Source organism: Dasypus novemcinctus, chromosome 13 (assembly GCF_030445035.2).
Source record: "Dasypus novemcinctus isolate mDasNov1 chromosome 13, mDasNov1.1.hap2, whole genome shotgun sequence".
Lineage (NCBI taxonomy): Eukaryota > Metazoa > Chordata > Mammalia > Cingulata > Dasypodidae > Dasypus > Dasypus novemcinctus.
In genome coordinates, this window is record NC_080685.1 from 596,381 (window position 1) to 610,853 (window position 14,473).

At 48.7% G+C, this 14,473-nt stretch overlaps 1 protein-coding gene across 3 annotated transcripts in view; it reads left to right on the plus strand.

Annotated features, from left to right (window-relative positions):
- ACBD3 (acyl-CoA binding domain containing 3) overlaps positions 1 to 13,327 on the plus strand; it is a 36,176-nt gene extending 22,849 nt beyond the window's left edge. Inside the window, exons 5-8 of one of the 3 annotated variants that reach the window (XM_058309370.2) lie at positions 423 to 597; positions 4,210 to 4,396; positions 6,075 to 6,347; positions 12,628 to 12,971. In XM_058309370.2, coding sequence (XP_058165353.1) covers positions 423 to 597; positions 4,210 to 4,396; positions 6,075 to 6,347; positions 12,628 to 12,839 — 847 coding nt within the window. In that variant the 3' untranslated portion in view covers positions 12,840 to 12,971. Of the gene's footprint in view, positions 1 to 422; positions 598 to 4,209; positions 4,397 to 6,062; positions 6,348 to 12,627 lie in introns of all 3 variants that reach the window. The other 2 variants (XM_058309369.2, XM_058309371.2) reach the window with 2 other exon arrangements.
- The last annotated feature ends 1,146 nt before the right edge of the window (positions 13,328 to 14,473 follow it).

Sequence of the window (14,473 nt, forward strand, 5' to 3'; positions counted from 1 at the left end):
GGTTAGAAAGTCGAGGCTCTGGAGCCCAGCTGCCTGGACGCACCCCCCGGCTGCGGCGTGCACTCGTGGCCTGCTGGGCCGTCCCTGGCCCTCCCGCTCCGTGGCCTGTGAGGACTTAGCAGGCGTCCGCGCTTCAGTCGTGCGCGGCGCACGGTGCGGGCCCTGTGAGTGGAGCCTCCCCTGGGAGGGGGTGCTGCGCTCGGGGTCCCCCTGTTCTAACTTCTCCTTGGAAACCCTGAGTGAAAACCAGAAGCCAAGTTTGAGTTCTCAAGACTTGGTCCTGGGCCTGGACCACCAGCGACTGGTGCACAGTAGGGCCTAGTCGTTCTGAAGAGCTGCAGAATCACAGAAAAAGCATCGAGGTCTCTCCTCTGGGGGGACGGTCCCCTGTAGCCGGGCTGCTCTGTGTTTAACGCTCTCAGGCAGCAGATAATGGCGGCGCTGAACTCGCAGACGGCGGTGCAGTTCCAGCAGTACGCGGCCCAGCAGTACCCCGGGAACTACGAGCAGCAGCAGACGCTCATCCGCCAGCTGCAGGAGCAGCACTACCAGCAGTACATGCAGCAGCTCTACCAGGTCCAGCTGGCACAGCAGCAGGTACGCTGCGACCCGGAGTCCTGCCTGAGGGTTCTCCTTTCATGGAACCCAAGTGCTTTTTTCACAGGTGCAGTAAATGTTGCGTTAGCCTCAAGGTGTGAGGTAGCTTTCAGGTGGCTTTTATGAAGGGCCGACGAGCACTGCACTGGCCATCATGAAAGGAAAGCAGCGGGGTTGAGGCAGCAACGCTGTGGGGTTTGAGCCCTGCAGTGGCGGGTCCTGGACCAGCGGGCCTGGTCCCCCGCGCGGGCCGGCCCCTTCTGCAGGCAGCGCGCTGTCGGCCCCTCCTCCGTGGGGAGCCCCCACCCCACCCCAGGCTGAGGTTGGCTCTTCAGCGCTAGGCTGGGTCCACGGGCCTCGTGGTGGGTGGCAGCTCTCCCGCCAGGCCCGGCAGCCCCGTGCCTTCTCGAGCAGGGCCGGCAGCCCCCCAGCGCCCCAGCTGTCCCGACTGTGCCTCCGACCCTCCATCCTGTCCTGACTCTGCCCCCGTCGTGTGAGATTTCGACACGGTGCCTCCTCCTCTGCTTCTCCCAGTTTTAGGAATGGCTGTAAACCGAGGGCTCTGTCCTGGCTGCCGCGCGGGGCTGGGAGCGGGTTCCCCGAGGGCAGCCCACTGCGCGCGTGTTCTCCCCGTGGGCGGCGCTGACCGCACACTCGCCGCTACATCCCACGGGGAGCAAAGTGCTTCCTTCAGCCTAACCTGGGCGGTGCTGGCTCCATTTTCACTGGAAGGTAGTTCGCGCCTCCCAGAAACGGAGTGCAGAGGTGCTGACGCCGGAGCGCTCAGCATTTCTCCTTAGATGAAGCAATCTCTGTCGTTTTTGCCACACCCTTCGAATTCCACGTGACCCAATACATGTCCTTTCCTAACACATTTTTCCCTGAGTCCGAGGCATGGTGAGAGGGTGAAAAGCTCTGCAGGTTTTGGTTAATCCATGAGAAGACGAAAGGAATGAACCAGTTTTCGCTCGACGTGGGCATGGCATTTTTTGGCGTCTTTCTGCTGTCCATGGTGTGTGGCTTGGAGGAGCTCTTGCTCTCCCCTCTCGCTCTCCCCTCTGCCTGCCTAGTCAGTGGTCAGGATGAGAATCTGAAAGGGGGTAACTGAGAAGAAAGTCATCAGCATGGTTCTTGGCAGTCAGCACCAGGCCAGGCCTGCTGGGACCTTGTGCCTCCACAGCGAACGCCCGCACTGGGAGGCAGACCCCCTGGGCGCAGCGGCTCAGCCTCATTCTGCTTCGGGGTCTCTAAGTGATCAGACGCCGCAGCTTAGAGGTAGCAGCTGATTGGCTGCTCTGGGGCGAGCGATGCCAGGGGCTGGGCAGGCAACACAGAGCTCTCAGCAGCCTTTAGTTAAATACCCAGCACAGCAAGAAAATGCGAGTACTTGTTCATCTGGGCATGCAGTTACATGCGTGTTTGTGCATTGTTCCATTGGTTCTCTGCATTTGGAAAACTTCCCACAGTGTAGGAGAGAGAGTATGGAAAGAAGTGCTGCCCATGGCTGCGTGGTACAGACGCCGGTCGAGGGCAGCGAGAGCCCGAGGCGTTGCTTGTGCCGTAGTGTCAGGAACCGCTTCCCAGAGAGGGCCGTTTGAACGTGGCAGGACTGTTCCCCTTGCTCGCCCGTCACGCAGCGAACGTCGCGAGGGCCAGGCCTGTTTTGCTTGTGTGTGCTCTTGGAAGACAGTTTTTTCAGTTGTTCTTCTGTTTTGTTTTTAGGAGGTACTGGGGGTTGAACGTGGGACTTGTGCATGGGAAGCAGGCGCTCAGCATCTGAGCGCCACCTGTTTCCTGAGGAGGTTTTTTAAGTGTTGTTATTAGTGACAGAGAGGTGTTCTTGCAGTTCCTTTCAGTAAATGGTTTGTCCACGATTCCTTCATTGAAACATGCAGGTGTGTGTAGAAAAAGTGGAAAAAATGGACTGACGCCAGTGGGCGTGTCCTCCGTGGACGGAGTGATGGGCGCTTTCTCTGTATTTTCTGTTTTTTCCTACTATAATGAACATATGCTCTCTCGTGACTTTGTGTTTTAGTTTAAAAAGTTACTTAAATGCCCATCAACAGGAGAATGGAATACTAAAATTTATGTTTTCACGGTAAAATATCCTATAGCAGTGCAGATGAGTCAACTAAAATCTCACAGCCTTATATATGAACATTAAAGTAACGTGCCTGAAGGAAGCCAAACATAGAAGGAACCACTGGGCGACTCCATTTACATAAACTTAAAAACAGGCGCCTCTTACCTGTCCTGCTAGAAGTCAGGGTCATGCTGTCCTTGGCAGTGGCTCTGCAGCGGGACACGGAGGATTCTCGGGTGCTGGTAATTTCGTGACTTGAGTATTGGTTACACGGATGTGTCTGAGGTGTGAAAATTCAAATTGTACAGTTATGATTTGTGCACTTTTCCGTATGTTTGTTAAAATTTAGAAGAAAATCTGGGGGAGCAGATGTAGTTCAGTGGTTTGAGCGGCTTCTTCAGTGAGAGACACGGCAGAGCAGGAAGCTGAGGTGGCGCAGGTGACTGAGCGCCTCCCTGCCACGTAGGACGTCCCGGGTTCGGTTCCTGGTGCCTCCTAAAGAGGAGATGAGCAGATACAGAGAGAGCAGCGAATGGACACAGAGAGCAGACAGTGCGAGCAAACAGCAGGGGGTAGAGAAATCTTAAAAAGAAAAATTCGATTCAAAATTCCCCCAGACGTTACTTAGCTAATAAGTAGGTATACCCAGTAGTAGTAATATCTGTCCATTTTTATTCAAGCAGAAAATGTCCCAAAATACTTGTCCTTTGGGCACAAAATGTATTTATCCCCAATTTTGACTCAGGACATTTTGTTTTCTTGTTTTTGAATACAGACATTTTTTATCATAATCATGTACACAGTGATGAATTTTCATTGAGAAAGTGTTTTGAACTCAAACTCCATGTTATAAGCATGTATAAATCTAGGTCCATAGTTTTTACAACACGACGAACAGTTTTCAGTTTAACTGGGGTCAGCACTTCTCCGTGTGGGGAATGCAATCCCAGCACCACCTGAAAAACAGCTGTGTAAAATTTACAGTGAAGATTTAACTTAGTGTTATTTTTATCATATTAGAATAATTTTCCATATTTGATTTATTAGTTAATTTGGGGGGTCCATATCCAATTTATCAATTTGTTTCTGCCTTTGTAAATTTTCTTCTAGGGTCATTTATTTCTACCAAGTATAGTTTTTCTGACTCAAATTTTATGTATCTAGGATATCAAAAATATTTCATTATTCCATCAGTTTTATTAACGTTATTGTGCTTAGTTTTTTGCCCTTAATAGTTTTATTTAGAATTAGTTCTATCTAATTTTCCCCTGGTTAGTTTTTCTAGTGATCCTCAGCCACAGCCTTTTGCCCATGTTTCTCTTCTTCGTTTTTAACTATGAGTTTGCTATGGTGCTGATAATCTGTATCCCTAAAATTCATTTACAGGTAGGATAAAAACGTATACAATCTTCTTTAGTAGTTTCTTGGTGTAGTGCACAGGGTGGGCGGGGGGTCAGCATGCGCTCCTGTTCACTTGCCCACCTGTTGGCTTCTTGGTCACTGTATTGTCACTTTTTCTCAAATTGTAGGCAGCATTACAGAAGCAACAGGAAGTAGCAGTACCTGGGGCATCTTTGTCCGCATCATCAAAAGTGAGCGCTGCTGCACCAAGTGACGTGCTGTCAGTTAATGGACAGGCCAAAAGCCACACTGACAGCCCTGAGAAAGAACTGGAGCCCGAAGTTGCAGGGGAGGCTCTGGAGAACGGACCAAAAGGTAGGGGTTGGCTCTTGTCTTCCTCTCTCAGGTACAAAGATGCAGAGTCTTCGCAAAGCAAAACGCCAGGAAGTTAAGTCAGCTGGCCTTCGGGAGCAGGTGCATCTTTGTGAGAGTTAAACAGGTTTTCACTCTGTTTTGTTTTGTTTTTGTTTTTCACTCTTTTTTTTATTTTTATTTTTCAGGAGGTACTGGGGATTGAACCCAGGACCTCGTCCATGGGAAGCGGGCGCTCAGCCGCTGAGCACACGCACCCCCTTTTCACTTTCATGACCCTTAGAGCAGTGTGGAGGTCAGATGTCTTTTGGACACTTTTGTATCATCCCATATATTGGTTATGTAGCTTTGTTTGATTTACACCCAAACTTAGCAGTGTAAATAACGACGTTTATTATTTCACACCCTCTCTGGGTCAGGAACCCAGGAGCAGCTCAGCTGGGTGGTCCTGGGTCAGCGGCTCCGGGAGCCTGCCTGGGCCCCAAGGCTGGTGCCTGACAGCTGGGCCGGCGCCCGCGCCCCAGGCAGCCTCTGGGCGGCTGCAGGTCCTCCCAGCAGGGTCACTGGGGCCCTGAGCACAGGTCGAAAGGGAGCACGTGGGAGCTGCTGTGTCCTTTACGCCCTGGCCTTGGGGGGAGGAGGGGAGGGCACATACTCAGTGGTAAGGGCCATTTGGGGCGTCTGGAAAACTGCTGTGTATTACAATATACATTTTGAAACGTAAAAACCGTACCTAGAAGGTAGCTTAGTGTTTGCAGAGCTCTGTTCGTGTGTCCTGGTAACTCACTCATGCACTCAGCTAGTGCTTGAAGGCTTTAGGGCTAGGGATGTAGTGGTGAGGCCAGATAACATCATGAAGTGCAGGCTGTAGCTGTGGTAAGCACTGCCACAGAGAAGTACCTTGTACTTTGAGACTTGACCTGGTCATGGAGATGTACCGCGGCCTTCCTGAGGAAGGCATGTTTGAGCTGAGACCTAAAGCGAGAAGAGTTGAAGTGTGAGGAGGAAAAGAGGAGTGGGAGAGTGGGAGTGTGGTTCATAAGGAATTTGGTTTCAGGGATCTTTCGTCCTTTTAAACAAGTAACAAAACATTCAGAAAAGACCTTGAGAGTCCTTGGTCACCTTTGTCTCCTTTTTCTTCTCGAGCTCCACCAGTATTTTCAAATGCGCTCATCTTCAGTCGGTGGCTCTGTGCTGCATCTGGAAAGCCTGCTGAGCATTCCAGTGCCTGTGACACTGCCCATGACGAGGCCTCGTGCGCAAGGGTTCAGGACCCCCCGAGTTTCCCCTGGAACAACCCTGAGCTAAAGTCAAAGCCCAGCTTTCTTACGGAGTAACTGATTTCTTGGGCATGTCTCTTGTTGATAGAATGTCTCCCGAGCTCCAGTTAGAGTTTGTCCTTAAGTTCCCATAAGTAAGTAGAGAGTTAACCAGAATTACTTCCAAGATTGTGCCTTGCATTTGTTACTTAAACTGGCTGGATGACCTCTGAACGCCTCTGATGTTAAATGTGGCAATTTAGGGGAGGCGCTGTGGTCCCCTGAGCCCTTCGTCTAAACGAGGGTAGCCCTGAACCAGACCCTCTTGCCCGGGGCCGGAGCGCGCGTCCTGCCGGGGGCCGGAGGCTAGCCAGTCGGCTCCTGGAGCCCTGGAACCCTGTTGCCTTTAGAATCTCTTCCAGTCATAGCAGCTCCATCGATGTGGACTCGGCCCCAGATCAAAGACTTCAAAGAGAAGATCCGGCAGGACGCGGACTCCGTGATCACGGTGGGCCGAGGAGAAGTGGTCACTGTTCGAGTACCCACCCATGAGGAAGGGTCGTACCTCTTCTGGGAGTTTGCTACCGACAACTACGACATTGGGTTTGGGGTGTATTTTGAATGGACAGACTCTCCCAGCACGGCCGTCAGCGTCCACGTCAGCGAGTCCAGCGACGATGACGAGGAGGACGAAGGTAAGATAGCCGCTCCCGGCTGGGTGGTGTGGGCAGGAGTGGTGTAGCGGGCAGGCGCCGGCCGGCCGTGCGTTCCCATTAATACTTCACGGTAGGGAAAAACCGGTGGTGGGGATTCAGGCCAGAAGGCCGTGCGGGACGGGGCTGAGCGGGCCTCTTCCGAGTGCCAGGGCGGCCTTCCTTGTCGTCTTACTGCTCTCCGAACACTGTTCTACTTCCAGCTTCTGTTGAAAAGCCAAATATGCAAGATCATTTTGAAAACTTTTTAAGGAGAAAATAAATTCTGTCACCTGGATAAAATTTTTTATTTTTGATATTAGTTTTTGTACATATTGTAAGAATTTTTTTAAGTGCTGGGGCTGGGGACTGAACCACATGGCTTCCCTGTGTTGGTTTTTTCATTTGTTTGCTTGTTGTTTTTGTTTTGTTTTGTGTTTAGGAGGCATGGGACCTGAACCCGGGACCTCCCATGTGGGAAGCAGGTGCTCAACTGCCTGAGCCACTTATGGTCCCTCTAAGATTTTAAAAATGTAAATACAGAAGAAACTCACCAGAATATTTTACGTTTAAATGTGGCTCAAGCTGTTGAGCGCCTGCTTCCCACATGGGAGGACCTGGGTTAGGTTTCCGGTGCCTCCTAGAAACAAAATAAAATGAACCAACCAGCAAGCAAGAGAAACGAGAAACCACCTCAGGGAAGCTGATGTGGCTCAGTGGTGGGTGCCAGCTTCCCACATACAAGGTCCAGGGTTCAATCTCTGGCCGCAGTACCTCAAAAAATTTTAATTAGTTAATTTTTTTAATTTTAGTTTTTTCAGTTCTTCCCTCTGGAAGTTTCCTATTTTACTAGAGTGTGTGTGTTAATTTCCTCGCGTTGCAACAGATACCATGCAGTGGGTTGGGTTAACAGCGGGAGTGTATTGGCTCATAGTTTTGCAACTAGAAGACCAAAATCAAGGTGCTACCACCGTGATGTTTTCTGCCAGAAGACTGGCGTTCAGGGCTGCTGGCCCTCGGCCCGCGGGCTCTGCCATGCCGTGTGGCCTCCCCGGCTTCTCCGGCCTCCTCACTTCCAGCTCCTTCTGTGGTTGCCTCTCGGGTCTGAGGTTGGCTCTGCTCGTGAAACACTCCATCCTGACTGAGGTGGGCGGCACCTGCTGAAGTCGCCTCAGCAGCGGTTCACACCGCGGGGAAGGCTTCACGGAGAACCTGCTTTCCTGAGGCACAGACCTCCAGGCACCACAGTGTGGATGGTTTTATTTTCTTTAACTAGGCAGTTTGGTGGTTCTCAAGGACGGTCTAAACTGTCTTGGCTTAGGAAGTGGTTATAACGTGTGGTTTAATTATGCGGTTGGTTTCTTAATTTTGGTGTCCAGAAGAGTCAGCACTTGAGGCTGTTCTCTGCCCCTAGGAAGCTCTTAAGTTATTTATTGACTGAGAGTCATGTGGAAGGAGGGCCCTGAAAACGGAAGAAATGCCATCCCAGGTCTTGGGACTAACCTTCTGGATGACGTGTAGACACTGCTTGTTCCCAGAGGGTTGGTGGCACTGATGTTGCACAGGTCACATCAGCATAGGAGAGTGCAGGCAACCTAAAAGCTAACGCCGCTTCAGAGCGCTCGGACAGACGGCCGCAGTGCCACCCCACACTCCTGGACCCTGCTGCCATACTGAAAACACACAGCAGGTGGCCGTAAGCATTTCTTGACGTTAAGTTTTAGTATGTAAGTTCACATTTTATTTTTTATTGTTTTTCATATTTTATTTGACATAGTCACGTTTTTAGCTCTAAAGAGTTTTTATTCTGCCCAACTAGGTTCGTGGACCATCACTGTGTCCCAGAAATTCCAGTACATCTTACATGACTCTCCCCGGAAGCTGATCAGAAATCCTCTTACATACGGTCCAGATGCGAATGGGGATGTGGAACCACGTCCATGGACCACTGTCGTTTAGGAGCTGTGCTGTCTTATGTGACATTTGATTTTCAGCCATTTTTATTCCTGAATGCACTTGGAAGTCTTTGAATGCTACTAGCTGAACTAGAAAGAAAAGATATGAGTGAAAACAGAGAGAAAGAGCCCTGTCCTGGGCTTTCTGAAAATGTCAAGGAAGGGAATATTTTTGTGTGTGTAAATTATTCTGCTTAAGAGTTTTGGATGCTGTGGAAGGACTGTGTGTTCAGAGGTGGGTTGAGGTGATGCACTTCTCCCAGGTTGCCTGCTGGAGAGCTGCTAAAAGCAGGACTTCGCAGCCTGAACTCCATCTTGCTGCAGTTCTCGGGCTACTGATGTTGGGAAGGGCAGTGGTGAAAATGGCTGGAGTCCATTGTGTGTCTACAGGAGAGAACCTTGGTAATCCTTGGCCTTCGCTCTAAGAGGTGTCCTTAACATGGAAAGTGGTATTGTCCACTTCCTGTACCGTTCCTCGTCATAAGGGATCCGTTAGAACCTCCGCATCGGCAGGGGGACAGGGAGGCTTCCTGCTCGGGAGAGTCGCAAGCTGCGTGAGCGTGGCGCGCTGCTCCATCTGTGGCTGCTGTGCTGCCACGTCTTGTCCACACTGTGTACTTGATGGGGCATCCTTTTGACTTGTAAGATGGAAGAAGAGTCTGGGGTTTTTAGTTTCATTGGCTTTGCTTTTTCTCCTGTAGATCTTAAAGGTACCTGAGGAGTTTGTTTTCTCTGAGGAAATATGGATGGTTACCTCTCCTATTTTAATTGTCTACTTTATTGTTTCCAAGTCTGAAATCTTGGCTTAACTTAATGAAATGTGCGTTGTACATCTTTTTTTTTTTTAAAGATTTATTTATTTCTCTCTCCCCTCACACACCCCTCCCCCCCCGTTCTCTATTTGCTGAGTCTTCTTCTTTGTCCACTTCTGTTGTTGTCAGCGGCATGGGAATCTGTGTTTCTTTTTGTTGCATCATCTTGCTGCGTCAGTTCTCCGTGTGGGCGGCACCATTCTTGGCAGGCTGCACTTTCTTTCACGCTGGGCGGCTCTCCTTACAGGGCGCACTCCTTGCGTGTGGGGCTCCCCTACGCGGGGGACACCCCTGCATGGCAGGGCACTCCTTGCGCGCATCAGCACTGTGCATGGGCCAGATCCACGCGGGTAAGGAGGCCCGGGGTTTGAACGGCGGACCTCCCATGTGGTAGGCGGACGGCCTAACCACTGCTTCCCATGTACATCTACCTTGATAACCTTTAGTTTTGCAGATTTTGAAAAGAATTTGGGCCTTGAATTAAGGCTCCCGTCTATTTAGTTGATGTCCTTTAGACAGTAGTGTACTGTTAGAACGTCTTTGGTGTTGTCATTTGTATATGAATGATATTTGAGATACTGTGGTAAAGCAAATCTCATTTGGGTCTAGTTTTATGAGAGTGTCATCTGCTTTTTAATTGTGAAAATCTCATAAAATCTTTTTCCACATAACATAAAATTAGCCATTTTAGAGTGCACAATTCAGCGATGTTTAGTACATTCACAGTATTTGCAGACAACACCACCTCTGTCTAGCTCGTACATTTCGCCCCCCTGAAATGTCGGAACCCCACACCCGCTGAGCAGTCACGCTCCACTACCCTGCACCAGCCGCGGCACCAACAGTCTCTGTCTCTGCACTTGCCTGTTCTGGACATTTGATATAAACGGAAGCATCTGATCTGTGGCCTTTTGTATTAGGTTGGTGCGAAAGGAACTGCAGTTTGGACTGTGAATTTTAAATTATCATAACCAGGTGCAGACACATCTTAATTAACCAAAATATGAACCATTACAATCAACACATTTTTGCCAACAAGAATTAAGTTTATTCCTGTAGGGTAAAAATCTGTGCTTCGGGATTCAACAGACTCCTGGAAAACATTTTCTACATCCTGCTGGTTGTGGAAGCGTGTTCCCTGCGAAAAGTTGTCGAGATGCTTGAAGGAAGTGGTAGTCAGTAGTGAGAGGTCAGGTGAATATGGCAGGTGAGGCAAAACTTTGTAGCCCAATTCGTTCAACTTTTGAGGCATTAGTTGTGTGACGTGCGGTTGGACGTTGTTGTGGAGAAGAATTGGGCCCTTTCTGTTGACCAGTGCAGGCTGCTGGTGTTGCAGGTTTCGGTGCATCTTATCGATTTGCTGAGCATACTTCTTAGAAGTAATGCTTTTGCCAGGATTCAGAAAGCTGTAGTCGATCATCAGACTGGCAGCGGACCACCAAACAGTGACCATGGCCTTTTTTTTTCCTCTCCCCACCCCCCCCCCCCCGCCCCAGTTGTCTGTTCTCTTTGTCATGCTCTCGGTAATTTAAAACAGGACAGGAGCCTAAGGACACGTGACAACCAACTGTATTGTGGCGTCTTGCGTGGGACCCTCGAACAAGAGGGTCCATTTGCTGTGTGTTCTTTTTGTCCGTTTCTGTTGTTGTCAGCGGCACGGGAATCTGTGTCTCTCTTGTTGTTGTCATCTTGCTGAGTCAGCTCTCCGTGTGTGCGGCACCATGCCTGGGCAGGCTGCACTTTTTTTCGCACTGGGCGGCTCTCCTTATGGGGTGCACTCTTTGCTCGTGGGGCTCCCCTATGCGGGGACACCCCTGCCTGGCACGGCACTCCTTGAGTGCATCAGCACTGCGTGTGGGCCAGCTCCACACGGGTCGAACCCCGGGCCTCCCATGTGGTAGACGGACGCCTTAACCACTGGGCCAAGTCCACTTCCCAACCATGACCTTTTTCTGGTACAACTTTGGTTTTGGGAAGTGCTTTGGAGCTTCTTCTTGGTCCAGTGTACTGAGCTGGTTGTTGCCAGTTGTATAAAATCCACTTTTTGTCACACGTCACAATCTGATTGAGAAATGGTTCGTAGTTGCGTAGAATGAAGACACTTCAAAATGACGACCTTTTTAATTTTTGTTCAGCTCATGAGGCACCACCTTACTGAGCTTTTCACCTTTCCAATTTGCTTCAAATGCCAAGTGATCACAGAACGGCCGATGTTGAGTTCTTCAGCAATTTCTTTTCTGGTAGTAAGAGGATCAGCTTCGATGCTGGCTCTCAGTCTGTCATTGTCAACTTTCAGTGGCCGGCTCATCTTCAAGGCTCTCATCTCTTTTGCAAAACTTCTTGAACCACCACTGCACTGTGCGATCGTTAGCAGTTCCTGGGGCAAATGCGTTGTTGATGTTGCGAGTTGTCTCCGCTGCTTTATGACCCATTTTGAATGCAAATAAGAAAATCACTCAGATTTGCTTTTTGTCTAACATCATTTCCATAGCCTAAAACAAATAAAAAATAAACAGCAATAAGTCTTTAGCAAAACAACATAAGAAATGCACGTTAAAGTGATGTATAACATAACCACGTTTAAGCATGTGCCAATATCAAATGGCAAATGTCAGTGCAAAGCCGCAATTAGTTTTGCACCAGCTGAATAGTCTGACTTCTTTCATGTGTACTGTGGTATGTTTGTCATAACTACTGAACCAATAGTTTCTGTCATTCTTGTTCGAGGGTCCCACCCAAGACACCACAGTACAGTTGGTTGTCACGTGTCCTTAGGCTTCTGTCCTGTTTTAAATTACCAAGAGCATTGCCCCGTTAATTTGTGCTCCCAAAGTCCACACTGCCGTGTTATGAACCTGAAAGTCCTCCATGGTCTGTGCTGTTTATATTTAGTATGTTAAACTGAGACTTTTAAGCTGGTTGATAATTTTCTGTTTCTAGAAGTACAGAAACTACTGTGATAGACCTATATAATCAGAACTCATTTTTTACCACTTGGATCATCTCTGGGTTACACAAACTTAGTGAAAATAATTGAGTTTTCGGGTTGCCTCTAAACGCTTACTTATCTGTTGTGGATTCCTTGTTTTACTCTTTATGTTCTATAGAAAGCAAGTCTTCAAACGCTCCCTTCTCCGCCTTCCTGAAATGGGGAGGATTCCCATACTGTCGGGAAGGGGAGGTGTCTGAGCAGCATGTTCCTTGGTTCTGGTCCTGCGGGAGGAATTAGGAGCTGAGTGATGTGGACTAGGAGCGGGGTCAGAGCAGAGCGGCGTGCCGACCCCACCACCAGGTGCTCCCTGGACGCCACAGGCCAGAGCAGTGCTTGTAGAGCAGGTGCTCAGACACACGAACGAATGAGCAAACAGGAAAACCTACGTTTGCGTGCACTGAAGTTGTAAAATAGATCAAGAGAATTCTTAATAGCGATTTCTCAAAAGGCAGAATGTAATTGCCTCATGCAGATGTGGTCTTCCTGAACCTGTGGATTGACTCATCTCTTGTTCTGCCTTGCAGAAAACATCAGCAGTGAAGAGAAAGCCAAAAAACAAGCCAGCAAGCCCCTGCTGGATGAGATCGTGCCTGTGTACCGACGGGACTGCCACGAGGAAGTGTACGCGGGCAGCCACCAGTACCCGGGGCGAGGGGTCTACCTCCTCAAGTTTGACAACTCCTACTCTTTGTGGAGATCCAAGTCAGTCTACTACAGAGTCTACTACACAAGATAAAGACGTGGCGGGGCCTGCGGGGGTCGGGCAGAAGATGGCATTTAATTGGGAAACTTTTTTGACATTTGTGGAGCACTGGAGTCAGTGTTGCCCTTACTGATTTTATCTGATGGTTTGTGAACTCTTGTTGGAAATGAGGTGTTCTGAGTCCTTCCTGTTACTGCCGTGGGGCTGAAAGAATGCCTGACTCACCTGGTCCTTCAGTGCTGCCCACCAGGGTCGCTGGTGGATGCTCAAGTTATATTCGTTACATATTAAATCTCTGAAGTCTCCAAACTAAAACATCCCAACGCCGACTCCACTCAGCTGGTGGTTGGTGCGCTGCTGCCCGCTCCTCGCGTCCTGAGGCCGAGGCCGCGCTGCCCTCTCAGCCGACATCCGTAGTTAGAGGCTCGATCAGATGCAGCTGGCTATGACGGACACTGTTTCTAAAACCTAAAACTCAAGACCTCACTCATCTAAGAGACAAATAAATCGTCTCAATTTGATCTTGCTCTGAATGACCCAGAATGTTTTTTCCTTTTGGTGTAGTTGTGTTTCATTCCAAATTCTATTACAGAGAATTGTTTTCTGAGATAATCTTAAACTAGACTATTCAAACCCGATTGAGAATTGAAGTGTCACGATACATGGAACACCTCAGACACGCTTCCCAGCAAGCCTCCACAATTGCAGTCCGTTTCATGTTTTCCAGATTACCAGTAGCAAAGAAAAATTTTTCTTGATTTCACTTTATAGATCACCTCAAACTGAAACTCTTTTTTGCATAACCAGTAAAGACTTTATAAACTCAAACTGGCACCTACTGAATTTAAATATTTAAAATCACTTAAGTAAAATATAGTGATGGAGAATAACATTGCACTACTGTGGAAATCACTGCCAGAGACAGTCCATTCTCTTTTTAAGTAGTTACCACTCAGGCACAAACCCTCCATGATGCCAGTAGGAACTTAGTTATTAGACAAGATTGGCAATGCACATGCATGTGCTTAAAGTTAAAAATAGCTTTAATCTGTATTATGTCTGTTGATGGGAAGAGGTGCATCGTTTTCCTCACTGAAAACAAGTATGGATTAATTGCCTCAAATTTGTAGACGTGACTAGAGATTCCTGTTTTCAGAGGGGAGTGTGGTATAGATAGAAAATGACGAAGATGGCAATATGCACTTAACGTTATTATATGTTGTTACTGAAATACTTCGGTTTTTAAATTTCACATCATAGGTCACTTCTTTAGAAGGGTTTCCACTCGTGAGCTGCAGTGTGCACAGTTCACCACGTGATGGGCTGGGAGCTGCTTGTGTGCTGCGTTTCTTTTTCAATACCTGCTTTTGTACACGCCCAGCTCTGTTCTCTCTTGGTTGTTCAGAAACTGGATTATTTTATCATTTGTGTTTTTAATTTTGGCTCGGTGGTCCCAGGTGGTTGGCGTCACTGCTGTCACACCCCGGGCGTCTGCCGGCTCCCGCGGACGTGGGGTGTAAGAACCGTGGGGCCAGGCACCTCCCGGCTCTTTGTTTTAAATGAGAAAACACTGTATTTAAAATGTAAAATAAACTTTTCAAAAGCAGGCATTAATATATATTTCTTCCAGGCTTTGATGAGTTGTCTTCTAAACACATCCCTGCTCC